This window comes from Lytechinus variegatus, chromosome 1, assembly GCF_018143015.1.
Source record: "Lytechinus variegatus isolate NC3 chromosome 1, Lvar_3.0, whole genome shotgun sequence".
Classification (NCBI taxonomy): Eukaryota; Metazoa; Echinodermata; class Echinoidea; order Temnopleuroida; family Toxopneustidae; genus Lytechinus; species Lytechinus variegatus.
In genome coordinates this window covers 30,351,702-30,373,240 of record NC_054740.1, presented here as the reverse complement: position 1 = coordinate 30,373,240, position 21,539 = coordinate 30,351,702, and the positions used below count along the sequence as shown (strand labels likewise).

The following is a 21,539-nucleotide window of genomic DNA, read 5'->3' as shown; positions in this document are numbered from 1 at the left end:
GAACTATCAAAAATGAAATTAATGTATTTTATATTACATATTCCATATGGGGCAGCTGCTCGTATATGACGTTGCAAATCTAAAAATATTAATTCTAATGACTTTCTTATCTTTGATGGATTTTCCTTAAACCTTTACCAATGTTTTTATGCTATTTTAAAAATAAACTTTACGTCAGGGTGAACTTAATTCCTCTTTAATGGCCAAAACCCCTTCTTCTCCCCATGATATTGATCTCTTCTTTTTTTTCAAAATAGCCCCCTATAGACGCCCCCAGGAAAGTTTCAAGCCACAAGGTAGCATCAGATCTGGCCTGCATGAATAAGCTGAATTAAGGCACATTTTCATATATTTTTTTGTAAAGGCCCTATTTGCCACTGCTCATTTTACACATATAATCAGAAGGCATAGCATTTACCAAATAAATCGATTATCGATTTGAACAAAAAAAATCAATATGTTGGAATTTTCTGTAGAAGTTTCTTCTTGATGCATATAATTATCATCAATGTTATTTATAATTCTGTATTGGAAGATATCTGACATTGTGTTTTAATGTAACATTCTTGAAAAAATTATGTCAAATTTATGAGTTGTCTAGGTATCTGTAAAGACATCAAAGTTCTATTTGTTATATATATTTTATTTTGTATATGAATTGAAGTTGCCAATAAAAACTACTCAATAAAAAAAATAAAAATAAAAAACAAAGATCTGGGACTGCTTTACTGCTTCTTTGATCACGTCCCCAAACCTCTCTCCCCTCTCTTTCATTTTGTCTGTATTAACCACCATATCTTACGAAATATTTTTCAAAGAAACTGAGCATTCCCCGGCGGCGGCCTGTACTATGGCGTGGTATGGTACGTGGTATCCCCCCCCCCACAAGATTGCATCCGGGAATTAACGATGACAATCCGAGGAAAACCACCCCCATGATCTCCCCTGACTTTCTTCAAATTAGTCTTGTGGGTAAGACATAGAAAAAAATTGTGAAAATGACGCAATAATGGTAGTTGTGATGATGATGATGAAGATGATGATGATGGTTGTGGTGGTGATGATGATGACGATGATGGTGGTGTTGGGGGTGATGGTCGGGATGATAACTTATATTTCGTTACAAAAGATTGTTTTGCAAATATCAAAATTAGATCCAAAGACTTGTGCGAAGGGCGTCAAAAATTACACACCCTCCCTTTAAGTGATAAAACAAAATCATCGTGTTGATAATTATTTTAATATAAGTGTATTGGAAAGGTTATTGCGATATGTCGTTTGCATCCTTATTTATCAACCCCTGCGAAGAAAGTTATTGTTGAGTTTTAACTCCAGTCGACTACCGTAAACCCTAATTATATTGTGCAATGGATCAATAAAAGTGCCCCATCATTGTTCAAGTATGAACAGATAGAAATTTCCCACTGGATCTCGTTCCAAATTTCCCGAAGGTCAAATTTGTTTTTCAACCGGTAGTCGACTCGCAAACCTCAAATAATATTGGTTCATCTAGGCTCTTGCGTTAAAAATGAGATTTAATATAGGGAAGGGGCTATATACTGAACCCATATGATTTTAAAAACTCGGTTGCATGCGGCAATTACAGCGAATGGTGAATCTCGCCGCTAAAAACGTCCCCGTGTAATTGGGAAAATATTTACTTATATATAGCCTCTCTCGGTGGCAGTGCCTGGATGTATTTTATGGGGGTCTAGTATGGTGGCCCTGAAGGGACATCGCAAATTGACCAAATCGCGAATATTCACGACGAAATTCACGATGTCGTGAATTTCGTCGTCGGTATTCAAATTGGCGACGTCGTGAATAATTCGGGGCAAAATTGGCGATGAAATTCACGATGTCGTGAATTTCGTCGCCAATTTCGTCGTGAATATTTCAAATTGATGACGAAATTGGCGACGTCGTGAATTTCGTCGTAAATATTCGCGATTTGGTCTGTTTGCGATGTCCCTTAAGGGCCACCATATAGTCTTGTTATATTGGCCAACTAAAACTTTTTACGTCACATTAATCTCAAACGAACTTTAAGGGTACTACCTACTATAGTTACAATGTAGGCCTCTATTTTCATACTCTTATTCATTCTCTCTTCCCATTCGGGGCCTATTTCATGCCTGCTCCCACAGAACGACTAAAGCATTTCAATGGATTACGCAACGACCCAAATGGGTTAATATGTCATTGCATAATAATAGGCCTACAGATGCCCCTCAGAATTACCTGAGCACCCAAACCGAACTGGTCGTAACGATCAACGTCTGGCTGTATCACTTGTCATGCGCACATCTCGTTTTGCCAGTTACGTTTTTTTTTTTTTTTTGGGGGGGGGGGGGTTGTTTGTCTGTGTGTAATGAACCGTGGCTGGTCAGGGAGGTGCAGATATAGGCCTATTCTGATGTTTTCGTTTAAATACGCCTGAATAAAAAAGGCTATTGATAAGGTCCTTGCATATGGTTTCAACGTTGGAATTCCCCAAGACCCCTTATCACTACAGTATGCAAAATAGCTGGCTGGGAAAACCCATGTCTAAAAATAGCTTTTAAACTATTATGTATGCAAGGATAGTCGTAGACTCTACACTGGCCTGGGCAGTAATAATGTAAACAGATACCTTAGAATTCAAAACGATATACTTGGTTTTTCCAATGTTTCAAGGGACCAACCAATAAAGCGTTCATCCATCGGAAGTGCGTATCTAGAAGACATTTTATGCTCCATGGTTATTTCAATCGTTTCAGTGCCTCATCGGACTGGCTTTCTATAATTCGCTCGCGCAGTTGGATATACTTTGTGCCTCTGATGATATTTCTAAATCTGTGTTTTGGACAGACGTAGCAAGCTAGCTCACATCTCATTTTCACAATATTGTGTCGTCATCAAATGATGCTGGTTTTAGTTTTCAGTTTGATGATAATGGTTCTCTTAAATTGTGCAATGACACCAGCACAGAAGATGGTAAGAGAAGTGAAAAAAATTACCTTTAGTATTTTCACCTCACTGTAAGGGGCACCAAATCGATTAATTAACATTTATGTAATATACTTTTTTTTCATTGTTTATCTATATTGTCTTTACAAGACTCCTTATTTGATTTGGATCCACTTCATCCCTAAAATCTGATTAGCAAAAAATTATGTCAACCGTACTTAGACCCTTTTTTTGGGGGGGGGGGTATATATACAAATTTATTTTTATTTGATACTTGTTATTCGTATAGTCCCTATAAACATGTGCTTTCACTGCTTTGTAATATACCATTTGCACTAAAACGCAAATGCTTTGGAAAAAGTACAAATAATTCTTTTTTCCTATAAAAATGAATTTATATAGTTTTTCTTATCTATACAGTTGCTTCAGTGATTTCTCCTATTTTGAATATATTTTACAGTTGCCTTTATAGCTCAGAAAATATACATTTATGTAAAGTGGTGTAACCATGGTAACGGGGGAGCAGGGGCACAGTGCCCCTTAACTAATTTTTGTTTCTACACCTATTTTTTTTTCTGGTTGTCAAAAATCTTGTGACGGGAAAGTGTTTCTGGAAATGGTGACCTTTTCCCTTTCCTTTTTTTTCTATTTCTCTGAAAATTTGTCCCACTTTTGACACTATTTTCTAGGTACAACAAGTAATTATGATGCTCAGGCCTATATGCTACTTTTCGACTCAATGTCAGACTCGGTTTTAACTGATTATTTTCATTTTGTTGATGAAAGTGAAAGAGGATCCTTATAGTGATACCAAGTATAGTTTTTCAATAAATATTAATATCTGTATTATGGAGGGGCGCGTTGTACGAGGATGTGGAAGTGTCATAGACATGATGAGGACTGAATTGTTTTAGCCGATGTGGAAGAGGCGGGGGAGAAACAGCTAATTCAAAAACTTTTTTTTTAAGAATTGGACGATTATATAGTCTTTAAGGGATGTTTGATGGCTGATTCCCCTTTCTTACCGGGGATTTCTCTCTGTTTGAATGTTTGACATGCTCCGGCCTGCTCCGGCCCGGCCCTTTCATCTACCTCAATGTTTTGATGAAAGAAATACTGATGGTCGACGGAATTAAAAGAAAGTTGTAGTTTGTTATATATATAAATGATTGTATTTGTAATTAAACATACTTAATTACAGAGAGTTGCCAAAGCTGTTTTTTTTTTTTTTTTTTTTTTTTTTTTTTGTACATGTACATGTACATGTATAATGTGTCACACACACACACACAAACACACGCACACAAACACACCCACCCTCACACACACACACACATATATATATATATATATGAATATATATATATATATGTATATATATATATATATATATATATATATATGTGTGTGTGTGTGTATTATGTATACACAGGCGCGTACGCAGGATTTTTGAAAGGGGGGGGTTTTTCGAGCTGATTTTTTTTTTAAATCTCCCGCCCAGTCCCTAAAAAGTGATGAAGTCGGGGGGGGGGAGGTGATGATTTTTTTTTCAGCGCTGCAAATAAGACAATAACATTTAAGTGGGGATGGGTATGTAACAGTGCGGTCATGACCCGCGAGCGAGCAGAAATATTCTCGTTTTTACGTTGAAAACATAACCTTTTTGTCAATAGTTTGTTGGCATCATAGTCGACATGTCTTTCGGATCGTAGCACTCATGATATGGCCAACCGCGTAGCCAGGATTTCATTTTGAAGGGGGCGGTAAATGCACGCAAAGCGTGCCAACGCTTAGAGAGCCGCAAAGCGCGCTCCCTAGGGGGTGGGTGCAGGGAGGGGGAGTTTCCCCCTCCCGCGCGAAGCGCGAAGCTTTTAGTGTTTCATAAATTAAAATGAAAAGGAGCCGTTTCTCTTGTCTCTAGTACCTCCAATTCGGTTGACTATATTGCGATTTTGAACCTTGTTTTCAAAAGTGATTGTAAACGCACAAAAGAGGTATACAATGGAGGAAATTAAAATGACAATAACTCCGCGTGAAGCGCGGAAGCTAAATTGATTTATCAATTTTTCTTGCCATAAAAAGGGTCCAATGAAAAGGGTATTCTGAAAGATATATTGAAACTTTCTTTGGAAAGATCAGATTTGATTACAAACAATTTAGCATTAGTGCATATTTTTAACTCGCAAAACAGATGAGAAGATTGGTAGAGGAAGATATTCCTCCCCGCGATGAGCAATGAAACTCTGAAATTTCAAAGGGCGGACGTGTCATCAAATGTAGATATCTCTAATACCCAATCGTCTCTAATTCAATTGATTTTCTAAGCTTATTGAACTTCATTACAAGGAAAATAGTGCGCATAAAGTTGAAACTTCTGTGATTTATTGAAATTATCTATCTATATAATAAAGGATGATTAATTTTTTTGACTTATCCAGAAGCGCTTTATTTTGAATATAAAGAAACTTCAAACTGAGGGCGCAAAACAGGATAGGAGATGAATGTATACAGGGAAATGACATGAAGTTTAATACAATTTGATAAAAAAAATATTGTACTTTTTTATTTAATACGACATTCCATACCTTCCTCTTTTTAAATTAGGAACATGTTTGCCCCCAAATTATGGTTGTTTTATGAGCTGAAAAGCGGGAGAAGCTGACTTTATGGAGGTGACGGCAGAAACTGATATGAAGATTTTACCCGCTCGGAGCCGACCAGACCAGAAGTTGCGCGATCAATTGAAAAAAAAGATAACTTCATACATTTACTTCGGCCTAACCTTACTCAAATTCATGCCCTAATGTATACAATTTTAACTTTAACTGGCAAGAAGCACATAGCTGAGGGGGAAAAACAGGGTTAGAGAAAAGGTGGGGGAACAATGGAGAACTTCAATATTGTCATTTAACCGCGCGCAGCGCGGAAGCAAAATTCATATATGAATTTAAAGCAAGAAAAACACAAAGCAACATTTCTTCCCTTTCCTTCCTTCCCTTTTCCTTTTCTCCTCTCCTTTTTTCCCTTTTTTTTTCTTTTTGGGGACGTTTTTTGGGGGGCGACCGCCCCCCCTGGCTACGCGCCTGGATATGGCCTTGATCAGAACACTAGAAACTTGAGAAATGTCATGAATAATTACGAGCGAGCGGAGCAAGCGAGCCAAAATGTTTGCGTTTTTCCGTCAAAACATACAATTCTTCTCAATAGCTTGTTGGTAATGATTACATATTAGTTGATGATACATGTCCTTCTGCTCGTAAGTCTCATGATATGGCCTTGATCGAGAGACTAGAAACTTAAGAAATTTCATAAATGATTACGAGCGAGCGGAGTGAGCGAGCCGAAATTTTCGCGATTTCCCGTCAAAACATACATTTCTTGTCAATAGTTTGTTAGTGAATCAAGTATTAGTCGATGCTACATGTCCTTCTATTCGTAACACTCATAATACGGCCATGAACAGGAGACTAGATACTTATGGAATTTCATAAATTATTACGAGAGAGCGGAGCGAGCTAACCGACATTTTAGCGTTTTCCTTCATTTTGGTTTTCATATTGGTAAAACATATTTTGTAAGAAAACGTATGTCTTTGTCTTGGTTCACTTGTATTCATAAGTATACATCATGATAATCATGTATGGCCTTGTTAATGGCGATACCGTGATCATGTCGGCGACATGCGGAAATAAAAGATATAATAAAATGGAGCGAGCGAAGCGAGCGGAAATTTTTTCTGTGTTTTTCGTCGGAAACATGAGATTCTGTTCATTATTGCTGTCATATACATTATTGGGTAGGGGAACTGTCCGTAACCAGACCTCCTTGACCAGACCGACCTCTGGGGAGACAAGCAAAAAAAAAAAAAAAAAAAAAAAAAAAAGGAAACGAAAAGGGGGGGTTTGAACCCCCGAAACCCCCCCCTTGCGTACGCGCCTGTGTATACAACATATACATATTAATCATACACACTTCGTTACGTTTGAACTACCATATTTTGAAAATGATACTGAAATTATCACCACAATGCATCCCGGTTCAAAGATTGCGGGGGAATTTAGCATTAATTAGCCAACACCCCTCACAATGATCGTAGAAACCGCAACCAAGGAGATTCATATCATTTATCTTTTATTCGGCGGTCGTGTTCTCATGTATCAATTCATTGCAGACACGTGTAAAATGTTTCGTAATAGTGTACAAAGTAATAATTATGGTTTGAATTTTTCTCATATTTTGACCGATCATTAAAGTAACAGTTCAGCACATGTGTATGCATGAGTACTGAAATAAAGGGGGTCACAAAAGGGGTACATAAAAAAAAATCATTCTTTCTACATCATAATTTCCCTTACATGGCATTAACTCTTTATTTACTTTTTAGGTAAAATTAGTATACAAAATAAATTTAGAAGAAACAATAACTTGCATTCGTATAATACTTGACGGTCAAATGACTTACAACCTAAAAAGCCAAACAGTATTTTCTAGCAAACTGTCTTTTTCTCCGGGTCTTTTTCACAGTAAACCGGGAAAATAATGTGAACCGATGTAAATCACTCTTTTAAAAAATCTGTCGTAATTCTTACAGATTTAGTCAAATATCTCGTGTGAATTTTGAACTTTGTATCCATGCATGTATAGTGCTTATACGCAATTAATTGTGTACACTGTGTAAATACATGTGTTATAAAATGTTAATTTCTATGGAACTTTGTGACTTGCTTTAATTTGTTTTAATCATTATTCTCATTGTATATATATAGGGTGTCTACATCTTACAAACTTTGCTTTTCAGTATACCGGTCCACTTTTTTTATGTATTTGTTCGTGTTAAAATTGCATATTTCATGAACATGATGTATTTTTTTTTCAATTGAAATGATTATAAATGGAAAAAAATCTTCATTAATGATTTGTGGAATATGAAGATGGAATAAATAAATGAAAAATTAATAAAATAATATTAGCTCCTAAATGATAGAATTATCTTACGAAGTCATTACGTCTTTGCTTTTTTATCTCAAACTGAGGCCCTGTAAAATTTAATTCTTATTGTGCATCGTGTTGTCTATCAAAATAAAGATGTTTCTTTTTTCAACAACCGTTATCATTCGAAAATGGATTTAAAAGAACACCTCTTTCTCGATTTTTGCTGAGAAATTGGGCCATTTAAAAGTCCATTTACTACTGTTTACCGAAGGAAATAAAAGAGGAGACTGATAAACTATTGATTTTGTCTTCTTGTATGTATATATAAAGCGAAATTATTATTATTATTATTTTATTATTCAGACAGACATAGTGAGAATTATATTATGGCTCTCTTCACACTGAATTGATTGATTTGATTTGAATTAGAGTAAAAGCAATTATTTTTCATGCCTATCTTAAATCTTTGAAAGCTAGAGTGTAGCCATTTCTTAGATTATATAGATTTTTAATTTCATATTATGTAAATCTTTGAGAGCTAGAGTGTAGCTATTTCTTTTATCATGTAGATTTTTAATATTTTCATATTTCTTACTGAAAAGCTATAGAAAGTTCGGCGATGCTTAAAATTACAAATATTGCTACTACTTTGGCGCCTAATGAAGAAACATCTTTCAGTGAAGGTGCACCGGATGGAGTCAATGGAATTAACATAAAACGTGGAATTCCCCGCCTTTTCTTCTTTGTCAACCCCCCACGAGCACCCTCCCGCTCGCGAACATGGGAACGCTATGGTGCATGAATAATTTATTCATAAGTCGAGCTAAAAAACTTAAGTGCGCAGGCGCATGGACTTGGTACATGAATGAACAAGCACACTCTTGTACATAAATGAACGGACTTCCATGCTTCATCCTAGTCTGCTGGGCAAACCCTTCACTCGAAATAAGGGTCTGAATGTGCAGCCTACTCATGCCTTGTGTACTGAAGGCTTAAGTTTTGTATGTGCTAGTCTTCGCGTGGAGGCACACTTGTTGATCAAAGTTCCAATGAGGGTCTGTGCTTGCAGACTAGCTTCATCCCTCCCGCTCGCTCATGGAGCTATCAGTGTTAGCGCCATGCTCCCGCTGAGGCAGAGGAGTTGCGATACTGGCAAGCAAAACGAAATTTGTACCCGATAGGTGACTTTCTAAACTTTAGCTCCACCTCCCCACACAGTAACAAAAAAATAATATATACAACGCTGTTTACTATATGAACTTTACAGTAATTGTTTAAACAGTTCAAACAAGTGTTTAAATCTTAAGCAACAAAGTTTAATTTTCAATATCTAATCTTCAATAAATTAAACATGATTGTTTAAACGGTTAAACAAATACTGTAAGGTTCATGTAGTAAACAGCATTGTATAAAATCATAAACAGCGTTTTCATTGTGCAAGATGTTCATCAGGCTCCCCATACTCAATCCAGCCTACCCCTCCCACCGGGCCCTCCCATTTTCTATCCGTCTCCCTCTTACCCCCCCCCCCTTCTCCCTCCCCCTTTCTCTCCCTCCCCCTTTCTCCCTCTCACGCACGTGCACTCTTGCACATCAAGCTCCGCCCAGCTGCTCATCTCCTCTCTCCAATCTTTTATATTTCAATACAACGTGGGATTCCCCATTTTATGCAGTGAAGCCTTATGCAGTGAAGTTGTTTGCAAAAATTACAAAATTGGGCCGGACGTCTCATTTTAAAAATAAATTTGTTAAATCTGGGGTTTAATCACGTTTCAATTAATGATATTCATATAAAATTAGGATGAAGACTCTCAAATCAGGGCGTAAATCACATTTAAACATAATGATATACAAATCCCTTCATAACTTATAGCCCCACCTTATTTAGAAGAGTCTTTCCCATATTGCAATTATTCGTATTCTCTCCGATCGCAAGGAAGTTTTAAAATTCCCAAACCCAAGAGTGAATGCTGTCGAAGAACGTTCTTGTATAGAAGATCACGAGAATATAATGATCTACCATCTACAATAAAATTATAAAATAGCCTATTTACTTTTTATAAAAATTTAAATCAGATAATTCAGTCTTGCATTGACCTTTAAAAGAAATACTAGCGACAAGTGGGTGGGGGGGGGTCGCATTAGGGTATAGGTGTATTCTTTTTGTTGTTTTTCATTATTGTTTAGCTCAATTATTTCTGATGTATAATTCTATTTTATGTTATGTACAGTAATTGTTGTTATATCATGTTATGTACAGTAACTGTTGTTATGTCATGTTATGTACAGTAACTGTTGTTATGTCATGTTATGTACAGTAACTGTTGTTATGTCATGTTATGTACAGTAACTGTTGTTATGTCATGTTATGTACAGTAACTGTTGTTATGTCATGTTATGTACAGTAACTGTTGTTATGTCATGTTATGTACAGTAATTGTTGTTATATCATGTTATGTACAGTAACTGTTGTTATATCATGTTATGTACAGTAACTGTTGTTATATCATGTTATGTACAGTAATTGTTGTTATATCATGTTATGTACAATAACTGTTGTTATAGCATGTTATGTACAGTAACTGTTGTTATGTCATGTTATGTACAGTAATTTTTGTTATATCATGTTATATACAGTAACTGTTGTTACATATTCTCTGGACCCCATCAGGGAAGAACAGTTTTGTTATATTAACAAAGCTTGGTGGGTTTATCAAGCCATCTCACTATACTTTTGATTTTATTATGTACATAAATTCACCTTGTATTGTTTTTAACAATGTGATATGGAAAATAAATACCAATACCAAAGTATACGTTTAAAAATTGTGCCAGGCAGCCCGGCCCAATTTACAAACTGGTACCTCATTTTGCTATCTATGGCGTAATGAACCCACTCCCCCACCCCCCTGAAAAAAATGAGGAGAAACAACATGGCATATTATATGGGGCGAAATTTCTTAGCTGTCTTTACCAAGTTTACCTTTTTAAAATGCAAATCTAATTTTGTGATAGATTTTGCCATGATACTTGGAAATCATATCCTATTTTCATTTAATCCTTGTCCCTTTCTCCGCCCCCCATATTTTCATTTGTTGTCTCACCTGCATAGCAGAGTGAGACTATACAGTGCGTATCCAAAAAACGGGACAGATTTGAAAAGTCTATAAAATTTTTGTTTCAAATCATGATCTCTATATTTTGGTGTCAATAGGTGCTCTGAAGTCTTATCCTTCAAATGCCATTAAAATAATTTTGTTTCGCTCATGCTTGAGCGAACACGGAATATTTTTGTCAAGGGTTAAAAAGGAGACTTGCGCAAAAAAAGGCATAAAAATAATGGTTGGACTTCTTGCTAATCAGCAGACTTCCTCTTAAACTTTTCATTACCTTTGCCATAATTTTCGAATTATGCGGTCAAAATTCATTTCCAAATATACTTATTTGCTTGAATAGTTATGTTGTTCCTTTTTAATATGTTCTCTTTTAGCTTTGAATATTCCTTCTTTAGGCAATAACTTTTTTTCAACCGAAGTATGGGAGAGCGTGTTCTTTTTCTTCAAATCCTTTGATTGTGTGCTACAAAGGTGTTTCCTTTGAACAGTGGCATACTGATGGGTGGGGGCTTGGGGTGCTCCCCCCAAAAAAATCATGACCAAGAAAAAAAAAGTGAAAGGGAAAATAACAGAAAACATAGAAAGCGAAATATGATATTATTTTCTGAATATTATGTCAAAATCACAAATTTTTATATTTTATTTTTAAAAAGTGGATTTTTTTCATTGATTGCTTCACAACTTTATAATACATTTTACCCGATCTGCCATATCTTGCTCCTTCAAAAAATGACTCAATACACCATTGCCGTTGAAAGACATGTATCCTTTCCTGTTTGTCCTGTCAAGCACATAAACTTGGTGAAAATTTCCATAACCCCTTGAAAATAGGATTCATGTCTTTTATAGGTACCATAGCATAATTTGTTTCACATAATAAAAGGATTTGAATAATTACAAATTCTCCCAATTAATAATGCAAATCTTCTTACTTGGGTTGACAAAAAGTCTTCTTTTCTTACTTATGAAGGAAAATTCAAAGGTAAAAGAAGTTTAAATGAAAAACAAAATAATTCAGGTAAATAGATAAATTTGTAAATGAAATTTGGCAGCATAATTCGAAATTATTATGGCAAAGACAATGAAAAGATTAAGAGGAAGTCTGCTGATAACCAAAAGTCTAATCAAATTTCTCATTTCTGCCATTTTGGCGCAAGCCTCTTTTTGAACCCCCGACAAAAAGTCCCATGTTCGCTCAAGCATGAACAAAATTTATTTTTTAAATAGCATTTCAATGATCAGGGGCGTCGATCCATTTTTCAGATGGGGGGGGGGGCAAAATCATGAATCAGCTTTCCAAATCGCACAAAACAAACTCTCACACACACACACATATGCCTACATTATATATATATATAAAACTCGTGAGATAGAGACACATATCTCACCAACAAATTAATGCGAGCGCGAAGCGCGAGCTTAAAATTTCTTTATATTCTGACCTGAAAGCGTGATATTCTAAGCATTTTTGGTACCAATGATTAAGATGGGTATCTAAAAAAAAAATAGATGCGAGCGCGAAGCGCGAGTTGACAATTTTGATATTTCGATCTGAAAAAAATAGTTTAATGGACGTTTTTAATAAAGAACAAGATATATATCCAACAAAAGATTATTTCAAATCGAACTAAAAACGGGACATTCTATTCACCTATTTGATCATGAAAAGTATGGGTTTTGCTACAGAAATGATGCGAGCGCGATCTGACATTTTGAGCACGATTTTAGACAAAGAACAAGTTGTGTATCTCAATCTCGTTTGCTGATTTATTTGTAACATTACAATCTTATTTTATTTTCTTGCACATGCGGGATTATTTGGGGGGCAAAACGATATGTTTGTCCCCCAATATTTTCATTGGTGGGGCGATTCCCCCCCCCCGGATCGACGCCCCTGTCAATGGTAACATCTCAGAGCATCTATTAACATCAAAATATAGATATAATAATTTGAAACAATTTTTTTAGACTTCAGAACTGTCCCAGTTTTTTTATACGCACTGTGGAGGCGCCGCTTTTCCGACGACGGCGGCGGCAACATCAAATGTTAACCGAAAATTAAGTTTTTGAATTAAGTTTATGGATCTGATTCACATAACTTAGACACAAGAATAATTAAGTATCACTGAACATCCTGTGCGAGTTTTTAGTCACATGACCAAGGTAAAATGTCATTTAGGGTCAATGAACGTATAGTATTGTATCATTATATGAATGGTTTTGTGAATAATTATTTTATAGTAGTTTTCAAAGTCAGCACTACTGCTATGTTGAATCGCATAATGCAGGTTAGATTGCCAGAGGCGTTCCACTTGTTATTTTTTGGTCATGGAATTTTTTTTGCGCGGGGGGGGGGGCAGAGTGGGTCTAGCGCCCCGATTCTTATCTATAGGCAAGTGCCCCAGTATACATAAAATCAATAGCATTAAATTTTAATGAAATTCATCAATTTATACCTAAAGTTAAGTTGATGATGTATTCCTTTAGCCATGATTATAGAACACTGTTTTAAACTACTCTGAGAGTTACATGTGGGATGTAAACGTATACTGTGTCATGGTGAATGCAAATGACATGTATTAGACATTATTTTCAATCGTTTCTCTATTCATGTTGAATAGAACGTGTTGGGAATCATTAGGGGAATTCCCTTCTGGGGGTAACGTATGCAACCATTCATGATTGATTATTGATATAGCCAATGTCAAACATGAAATGAATTTTGGATGGTATAAAAGAGAAAAAAACAGTATTCGAATTCATTAATATTTATTTAATTAACAAGTGAAACGCAGAACGAATCACTTAACAGAGATTGAAACAGCAATAAAATATTTCTCACTTTCGTATTTCTCACGTACCAGTATAACGTAGAATAAACTTACTCGCTTCCCCTTATTTTCCCATCATCTTCATTTCATGGAATATGTAACCAAAGTTTTGTTTCTGTTGCTGAGAGTATCCTCGTCATCTATCATTACTACCAACCGATTTCTACGATCATCATTTGCAAAAATTTATAGCGAAACTTATTTATTCTCCCTTTTATCACTTTCCTGACTGTGAAATTTTGAATAACATTGCTGAATCAGGTGTACTAAAAGAATTCATCTTGTCATAACTTGCTTACTTTTAATGAAACTTTTATTGAAAATAATGATAAATGCATAAGACAATAGACTTTTATAAGGCCATTGACACGATTGATAACAACATTTTATCCTCACTATATGATATTTGAGGAAGAGGAATGTATATAATATTATGTACATTTTTCTCAATTTGTATCCCATACCTTAATTAAAAAAAAACGTTTGTACATTAAACGGCATATGAAACGCAAAACAACTTTATTGTGATTAATAATGTAGCTTGTAATTAACAAGCTTTGCATTTTAGTGGACTCCCCTCATTTCCATTTATGCTCAATGTCAAACTTTTTTTGTGTGTGTTTTACAAAGTAAGACTGCTCGTCTGTAAAATTGTACTTGATTTGTATTACTTTATATTACTTTGTATTATGTTTTGAATGGAAATGGAATAAAGAATTGACTGTAATTCTTAATCTCTCCTACAACTATCCTATCTTAGGCTTTAGCAATGTGTGAACCTGGATACTACGCATCATCGCTGATGACAAACAGTGTGAATCCGTGCATTCCTTGCTCTCGATGTCAACCGGGTTATTACCAGATCAGTAGCTGTAATGCTACGGATGATACCATGTGTGCTGTATGCCCTACGAGTATGTTCTTCTGGTTTATCCTATATTTGACAAATGTGGAATTATCATTCCAGTGAAACCATCTTTAGCAAACATTAAGTACATTTGCAAGATATAGCAAAGAGAAAAATTGATAAAAATGTATTGACATTCAAGTCTGTATGAAAAATAATAGAAAATGAGAGATATATAAAATTATCTCAGAATGAAGATTTATTGAAAAATATCAAAGTTATTGATATGTCATGTGATATAAATTTAATAAATTGCCATTTTCATAGAAAGTGATGAGTGTGCATCAAATATATACCATATCAGACACATTATTTCACACACGCTACTATGTTTAAAAATATTACTTTTGCTCTTCATGAGCCATAAAAAATGGATAATTGGAAGTTACCATTGTGACGTCACAAAATCATGACACTTTGTCAAATTGATATAACGGTTATATCCTTTGAAGGACTTTCGTCATAACTTCATCAATGTAGTTCTCTCATTAATCCCTTTCTATTAAACTAATCCTGATGTCATGGCGGTCATCCCCATTGGGAATGTTGAGATCAATATCAAAACTACGTCTCTAATAGTAAGACCCCCCTCTTTGTTTAAACAGAAAGGATAGTTTAAAAAGTTTTGGAAGGCACTAAGTCTTACATGATAATCTTAAACGAATACTTTGACAAATTTAGTATAACCCTTATTTGCCAAACCTCAAACCTTGTAGTCTGTTGTCCTAAATATACGGGTCCTTGGTTCTTTTTATTTGTCGTTTTGATTAACCATACACCATAATAATTTTTCATCATTATATTTGCCATCATAATAGATACATACTCCAATGGTTGGACGTCTTTATCTGTGTGTAAGCCATGTAAAGTATGTGGCATACATCAGCTAAGCGATCCTTGTACACCAATGAAAGATACCTTGTGTAGGACGAAATGCAGCACAGGTAAGGAACTCTGGGCTCCAATTGTATCTCATTTCTTCTTTTTTTCTTGTGATAATAACTAAACATTTACTTCAAAGTTTGATAACAAAAATGTATCGTAAAGGGATTCAGTGGGGCCAAAGTGGCAGCCTCTTTTTATGATAGTATTCCACGGAGATATCCATGATTCATAATGAGTAACTAGAACCTTCATATTGCTTAATTTTGGCAACTATTTTTTTTATTTATTATTTTTTTATAATCCAAATACCTCGATGTATCTCTCTACATCAATCTTATTACCTTTCCCAGTATTTACTGTTGTATTTAATTACATCATTTACGTGAAGGGAAGGAAGTCTTGATCATTCAGAGAGGAGTAAAATGTGAAAACCTATATTTAAAAATCAGTATCCTTATGGAAAGAAAAAGAGATATATATAAATCAATAAATCAGGGGACATTTTACCAACACTACTTCCGGCAATAAGGCGGGACGTGCCCCCTTGATATTCAAATTCTGGTCAGAAATTTATCTATGGGAGAGATGATGAGATGGCGCTCTTTGTATTCAGTGCCTTGAAGGTATAATGGAGAGTCTGATGGGCATATAATTATCGAGTTTTCGCGATTGCAACTGGGTTGGATTCTTGAACATAGCAAATCACTGAAAATGACCGTCAAATCACAATGAATAGCTGAGAGGTCTTTGTTGAAACACGTTATCTTCACATTAGGTTAAAACGAGCTTGTACTAAGCGGGTACATTCCTATGTCCTATCCGGTACCTTGGCGTAACTACAGGGGGCACGTGCCCCCTCCATCGGCTGGCAAGAAACATTAACAAACCGGGGGAAAGGGAGAGAAAGTGTGGGAAAGAAAGATAGACATAATGGAAAAGGGAAATACATTATTTCAGAGTTTAATACAAATTATTTGCCGAGGGCATAATATTATGTGTTTACTCCTCCAGGCACAATCATTTAATGAGATACATAATTCCTGTTCTAGAGGATTAAATTGCGCTTTTCAAGTCAATAACAAACAAACATTTCTTCTCGCGCTGCGAGTTTTTTTTTGCATTATTTAATCACTAATGTCCAAATCCTTTTCAAGATTACAGTTAAAAGTACTTAAAAATGTTCCCTTTTCGTAAGGTCCTTTTTTTAAAAAAAAGTTCTCTCTTGTGGTTAATGCATAGACACAACAAATCAGCCCGCGCTTCGTGCTCGCATTTTTTATTTATTGAGACACGTGATATCATTAGAATGTAATATTTTCAGGTCAGAATGTAAAAAAATAACTCGCGATTTGTGCTTTATTGATCAGTGACATATGTATGGCCTCCATGAATTCCTACAAACTTTCCTTAAATGTCTCTTTTCAAGTCATTGTAAATCATTGAGCGCGCGAAAACGACCCAAAATATTTGTTCGTGCCTCCCCCTCTCCCAGTGCTTTGATTAGAAATACGCCCCCTTACGCCACTGTTCATATCCTTCCTAACACGTCGCTGTTGGTGACCAACTCGAAAAATTATTTATTGATTAAATGACATTGGTACTGTTTGTATTTTGCAGCTTAATGCTGGTCCAAGGTATTGAAAGACTTTCGCCCTCTATCGTCAACTACTTAGAAAAGCAATCCTGAAATCATCGAAATTTATAAATCATTTATAAATTGTTCCTATTTAACAAAAGGGGTAAACAAAAGTCTGTACATTTATTATGAAATAAACGATTTGAGTAGGGTATACACAACATAAGACACTTAAATTATATATTTGAAATTAGAATGGATGAATATAAAATGTGAAAAAATTGTAAATTTTCAATGTTTAGCTGGAAAAAATAGAGTCCAATGAAAAGTTGAGCTTGTGAATTTATTGTAGACCCTTTTTTTTTTGGGGGGGGGCAAGATTAATATTTTTGAAAGGTGGGGACTTCTTTAATTTTCTCAACTCCGTTTTATGTCCCAAAGGTGAATTTAAATTGATAATTCCTGGACTTTGTTTTCTTATATTAAGGTTACTACTTCGATACTGTATCCCAACGGTGCAAACAGTGTTCGCTTTGCCCTGATACTGGCGGTGATAGGGTTTATGAATGCACACAGCATGAAGGAAGCGGGAACTACCAGTGTAGAGAAGACTCATTCATTAGAGCCAGGAAGATAAACCCATCAATAATCACCAAAGACAATAGCGATGGGATGACAGGTAGTGAAAGTTACGATTTCTTTACCAGACAATTTTCAGATATATATTTTTTTCAGGGGATAGGGGCCAACTAAAATTATTGTATAGGCCTATACATGATGATATAATAGGAAAATGTGTGAAGATTTTTTTTATTGGTTATTTAATCAATTTATTATTTTTTACGTGAGTGGATTAGATAGGGAATAAGTCTTAGGTGATTTTCTTAAGACGTACAATCCACATTATCATTTTTTGAATGAACCTTATTGCAAGTCATGTTGAGGAGGAGGTCTGCTGACTGTGGCGTTAACTGTGCGTATAATATCGGCACTTTGTTATTCCAGGATATCACTATTTCAACCATCCTAAGTCCGTTCGCATTTTGCTTCTTTTATTGCGTCTTCATGTTATCTAAACCATTCTCTCGAATGTATTCCATATAAACAAACAAACATTTTCTTTTCCTAAAAATTATTATCTTCTAGATAATTTGTCCTTATTGGACAAGATATCGACAGATACTGTGACAGCTCATTTCTTGAATCCTGAAGCACATCATCCTTCATCTACAGCGGCTGCTGGGGCTGGGAAGGTCGATGAACTCATGTCGACAATTGCAATTCTGCAATCAACAGGGTCGATTTCCACCAAAAAGCTGAATTCGTTTCTGCCCGTGTTATCATCGTCTACACCGACACCTACGACGTCATTGGCTGCGACTGCGATTGGTCACCAGTCGTCATCGAAGTTTTCGGCGACCGATATCCTCATTGTCATCGGAATCATAGCAGCCAGTTGTGTCGTGTCTTTTGTGACGACATACGTCACGTGTTATTTCCTCATGAAAAGAGGGATAGTCAAAGGTGGCGATGCGACGGTCGGCTTTGCCCGAGGACGTGAACCGGTCAAGGGTTGGCTCGCCGTGCCTCGGGGAGACGTCTTGAGAAACATCGACGCGTTGCCTAGGAGAACAAGTATTGATATGATTTAACCCTGTCAGTTTGTTGATTATGATGCAATATGGCTAGGTTCATGGGTCCATTCTTGAAAGAAGGGCGCATGCCTGAATATTGTCATAATAAGCTCCTTTTCCAGGGCCCTTCATTATAACTATAAATCTAGGGCAAACGATGATGTCGGAGATCGCATCTACCTGATTATGATTGCGAGTCATCTTTCAAGAATGGACACCAAGATCTTGGCCTCCCTATATCCAAAGAGGCTGAAGCTGTTACTAAAGTTCATTAATAAAGATGGTGCAAAATTTGTTACGGGTATACTTATAGGTTGCCGCGCAAGATACACCTAGCGCAACATGGATCTCCGGGGGATAAAGGACTTATCGGATGTGTTATCCCACAAGTCCTGTTTTATCCGACGGTAACCATAGCAACAGCGCTTATCAGCCAATCAAAATCACGGAAAGTTACCAGAGCTGACAACTTGCCGGACAAAAATATTAATGAAACGGCAGTTACTCCGGTCAGACCACATGGAACAACCTTTATTTTGCAACATGCTGGGTGGTACAATGGGCGGAGGCGATAGCATCGGATTTGCTCTTTGCGTGGCTCTTTTACACTGTTACATTAAACAATTATTAAGCAAATTAAAGAACATTAGAAACCCATTTATATTTATTTGAACTTTACATATCAATATCATTATTTTATAGGGGGAGGGGGATTGATGTTGCAGGTGATACTGCAGGTGCCAAGACAGCCAATAAGTACATTCAGGGTTTAGACACGGGATAGTCGATTGGAGCGTAGCAGTGCTTTTGTTGGTTTGGGAAGCAGTTATGATAGTTATATTGTTACAATTATTATTGTTATTTTTATTATTATTATTATTATTACTATTATTGTTGTTGTTGTTGTTATTGTTATTATCATTGTTATTATTATTATTTCTATTATTGTCATTGTTATTATCACCATTATCACAATTATCATTAATCACAGCTAAATTATCACTTCTTTTAACGATATTACTCCGTTCTTATACGCCTATATACTATGTGCTATACTTTACACTGCTTACTATGTTGATAGTGTATTATATAAATAACTGAAAATTATATAAATTTAGAGATGTGATTAATATCCCAATGATATCTCTCTAAGCACAAAAATAATATAACCCTGAATGATCAAAACGGGATAACCTCTTGGTTGTTTCAAAACAAATGGTGGGGTGAATTCACAAAGATTATGATCTTAACACTGGGGGATCCAGGGGGGGGGGGGCACAGGCTCCCTTTTGAAAGTGAAGACATTTTTTTTCCTGGGGAAAATGTACCCCCCCCCCTTCGAAAAATCCTGGATCCGCCACTGGATATAAAGTTGATGGCGTTGACTTTTTTCCAAAATCATAATAGTTTATCTCGATGATTATCATAACTTCCAAATACATCTTATTGCCAGACCCGTGGCCGCTGGTTGCTTGGATATAATCACTCTAGAGCTGAATATGCTCTTGCTCCCCCTTCGACCCAAGTTTTCTTTTCTTTCAAGTCATGGGCCCATTATTTCCGGGATATCCTCTCCTGTTGTGAGTCGGCACAACTCAGTGAAAGAAATCGTTCCCGTTAACACCCAATCAAAATCAAGATTTTCATGGTATACTTTTTTGTTTTGGAGTAATCTTTATTATTCATTCACTTCAAATAAAATCCATACATACACAGCTGCGATTAATTTCTTATATTATTTTTGATGATATTTTCTATATTGTAAATATAGAAAATATCATACAAAATAATATAACAAATTAATTGCAGCTGTGAATACACAAATCAAATATAAGGTAGTTACCAATTAGTACCGATTTTAGTTAGTCCCGCTGGAGTGTATCTTGTGCGGCGGCTTCGCGTTTCTACCAAAAACTGCTGTAAAGTATAATGTAAATAAGAATGACTAATATATTTCATCTCAACTATTTTTCATCCATTTTTATACATAAATGCTCAAGTATTTGTATATCCTTTAATTTCTCATCCTCAGCTGGTCGATATAGTGTTTGAAATTTAGCATTTGTATTTATGTTTACTTCATTGTATAAGAGCCATATCGAAATTAGTGCTAATTTATAGGGCACATTGGTTGCTTCTGGGACTATATTGTTTTTGTCTCTCCCTCTTTCTTTCTCTCTTTCTTTCTTTCTTTCTTTCTCTCTCTCTTTCTTTCTTTCTTTCTTTCTCTCTTTCTTTCTTTTTTTCTCTCTTTCTTTCTTTTTTTCGTTCACTCTTTCTCTTTTTCTCTCTATCTATCTCCCCTTATCACATCTCTTCCCTCGTAAATTTCCCGCTCATTAGACCCTTTCAATCATCATCACAACAAGTTTCATCTAAACTCAATGTACTGTATTTCTACATGTATATACTGGTATATAGGTGTTTACTTCAATGTACAAGTTTTGACATGTGTTATTTTGAACCTCGTATCATTATACAAATTATCTTTAATCGTGTTTGTGCTAGCTTGAGTTACCTGTGTGTATATAAACGAAATTGATGTACATTTCCACTTCAGAAATTGAGTTGTTCGTTCCAGATAAGGATTTTTAGCTCCATGGTCATAATAAGCTTGCCTCTTTGATTGCATTAAAATGATTATGTCTGATTTTAATAGCTTCTGAACAAAACTCTACTGAATTCTGAATTCTTTATCCTAAATAAAGG

At 35.6% G+C, this 21,539-nt stretch overlaps 2 protein-coding genes across 2 annotated transcripts; both read left to right on the top strand.

Moving 5' to 3' along the window:
- Window positions 1-2,526: 2,526 nt before the first annotated feature.
- On the top strand, window positions 2,527-15,741 carry LOC121430269 (tumor necrosis factor receptor superfamily member 3-like). The gene is made up of 3 exons (XM_041627550.1): window positions 2,527-2,976; window positions 14,589-14,742; window positions 15,554-15,741. Exons 1-3 carry the CDS (start codon window positions 2,902-2,904, stop codon window positions 15,739-15,741), a joined length of 417 nt encoding a protein of 138 aa, XP_041483484.1. The 5' UTR covers window positions 2,527-2,901.
- Window positions 15,742-17,241: 1,500 nt separating this feature from the next.
- On the top strand, window positions 17,242-18,964 carry LOC121430259. The gene is made up of 3 exons (XM_041627539.1): window positions 17,242-17,254; window positions 17,684-17,875; window positions 18,343-18,964. Exons 1-3 carry the CDS (start codon window positions 17,242-17,244, stop codon window positions 18,846-18,848), a joined length of 711 nt encoding a protein of 236 aa, XP_041483473.1. The 3' UTR covers window positions 18,849-18,964.
- The last annotated feature ends 2,575 nt before the right edge of the window (window positions 18,965-21,539 follow it).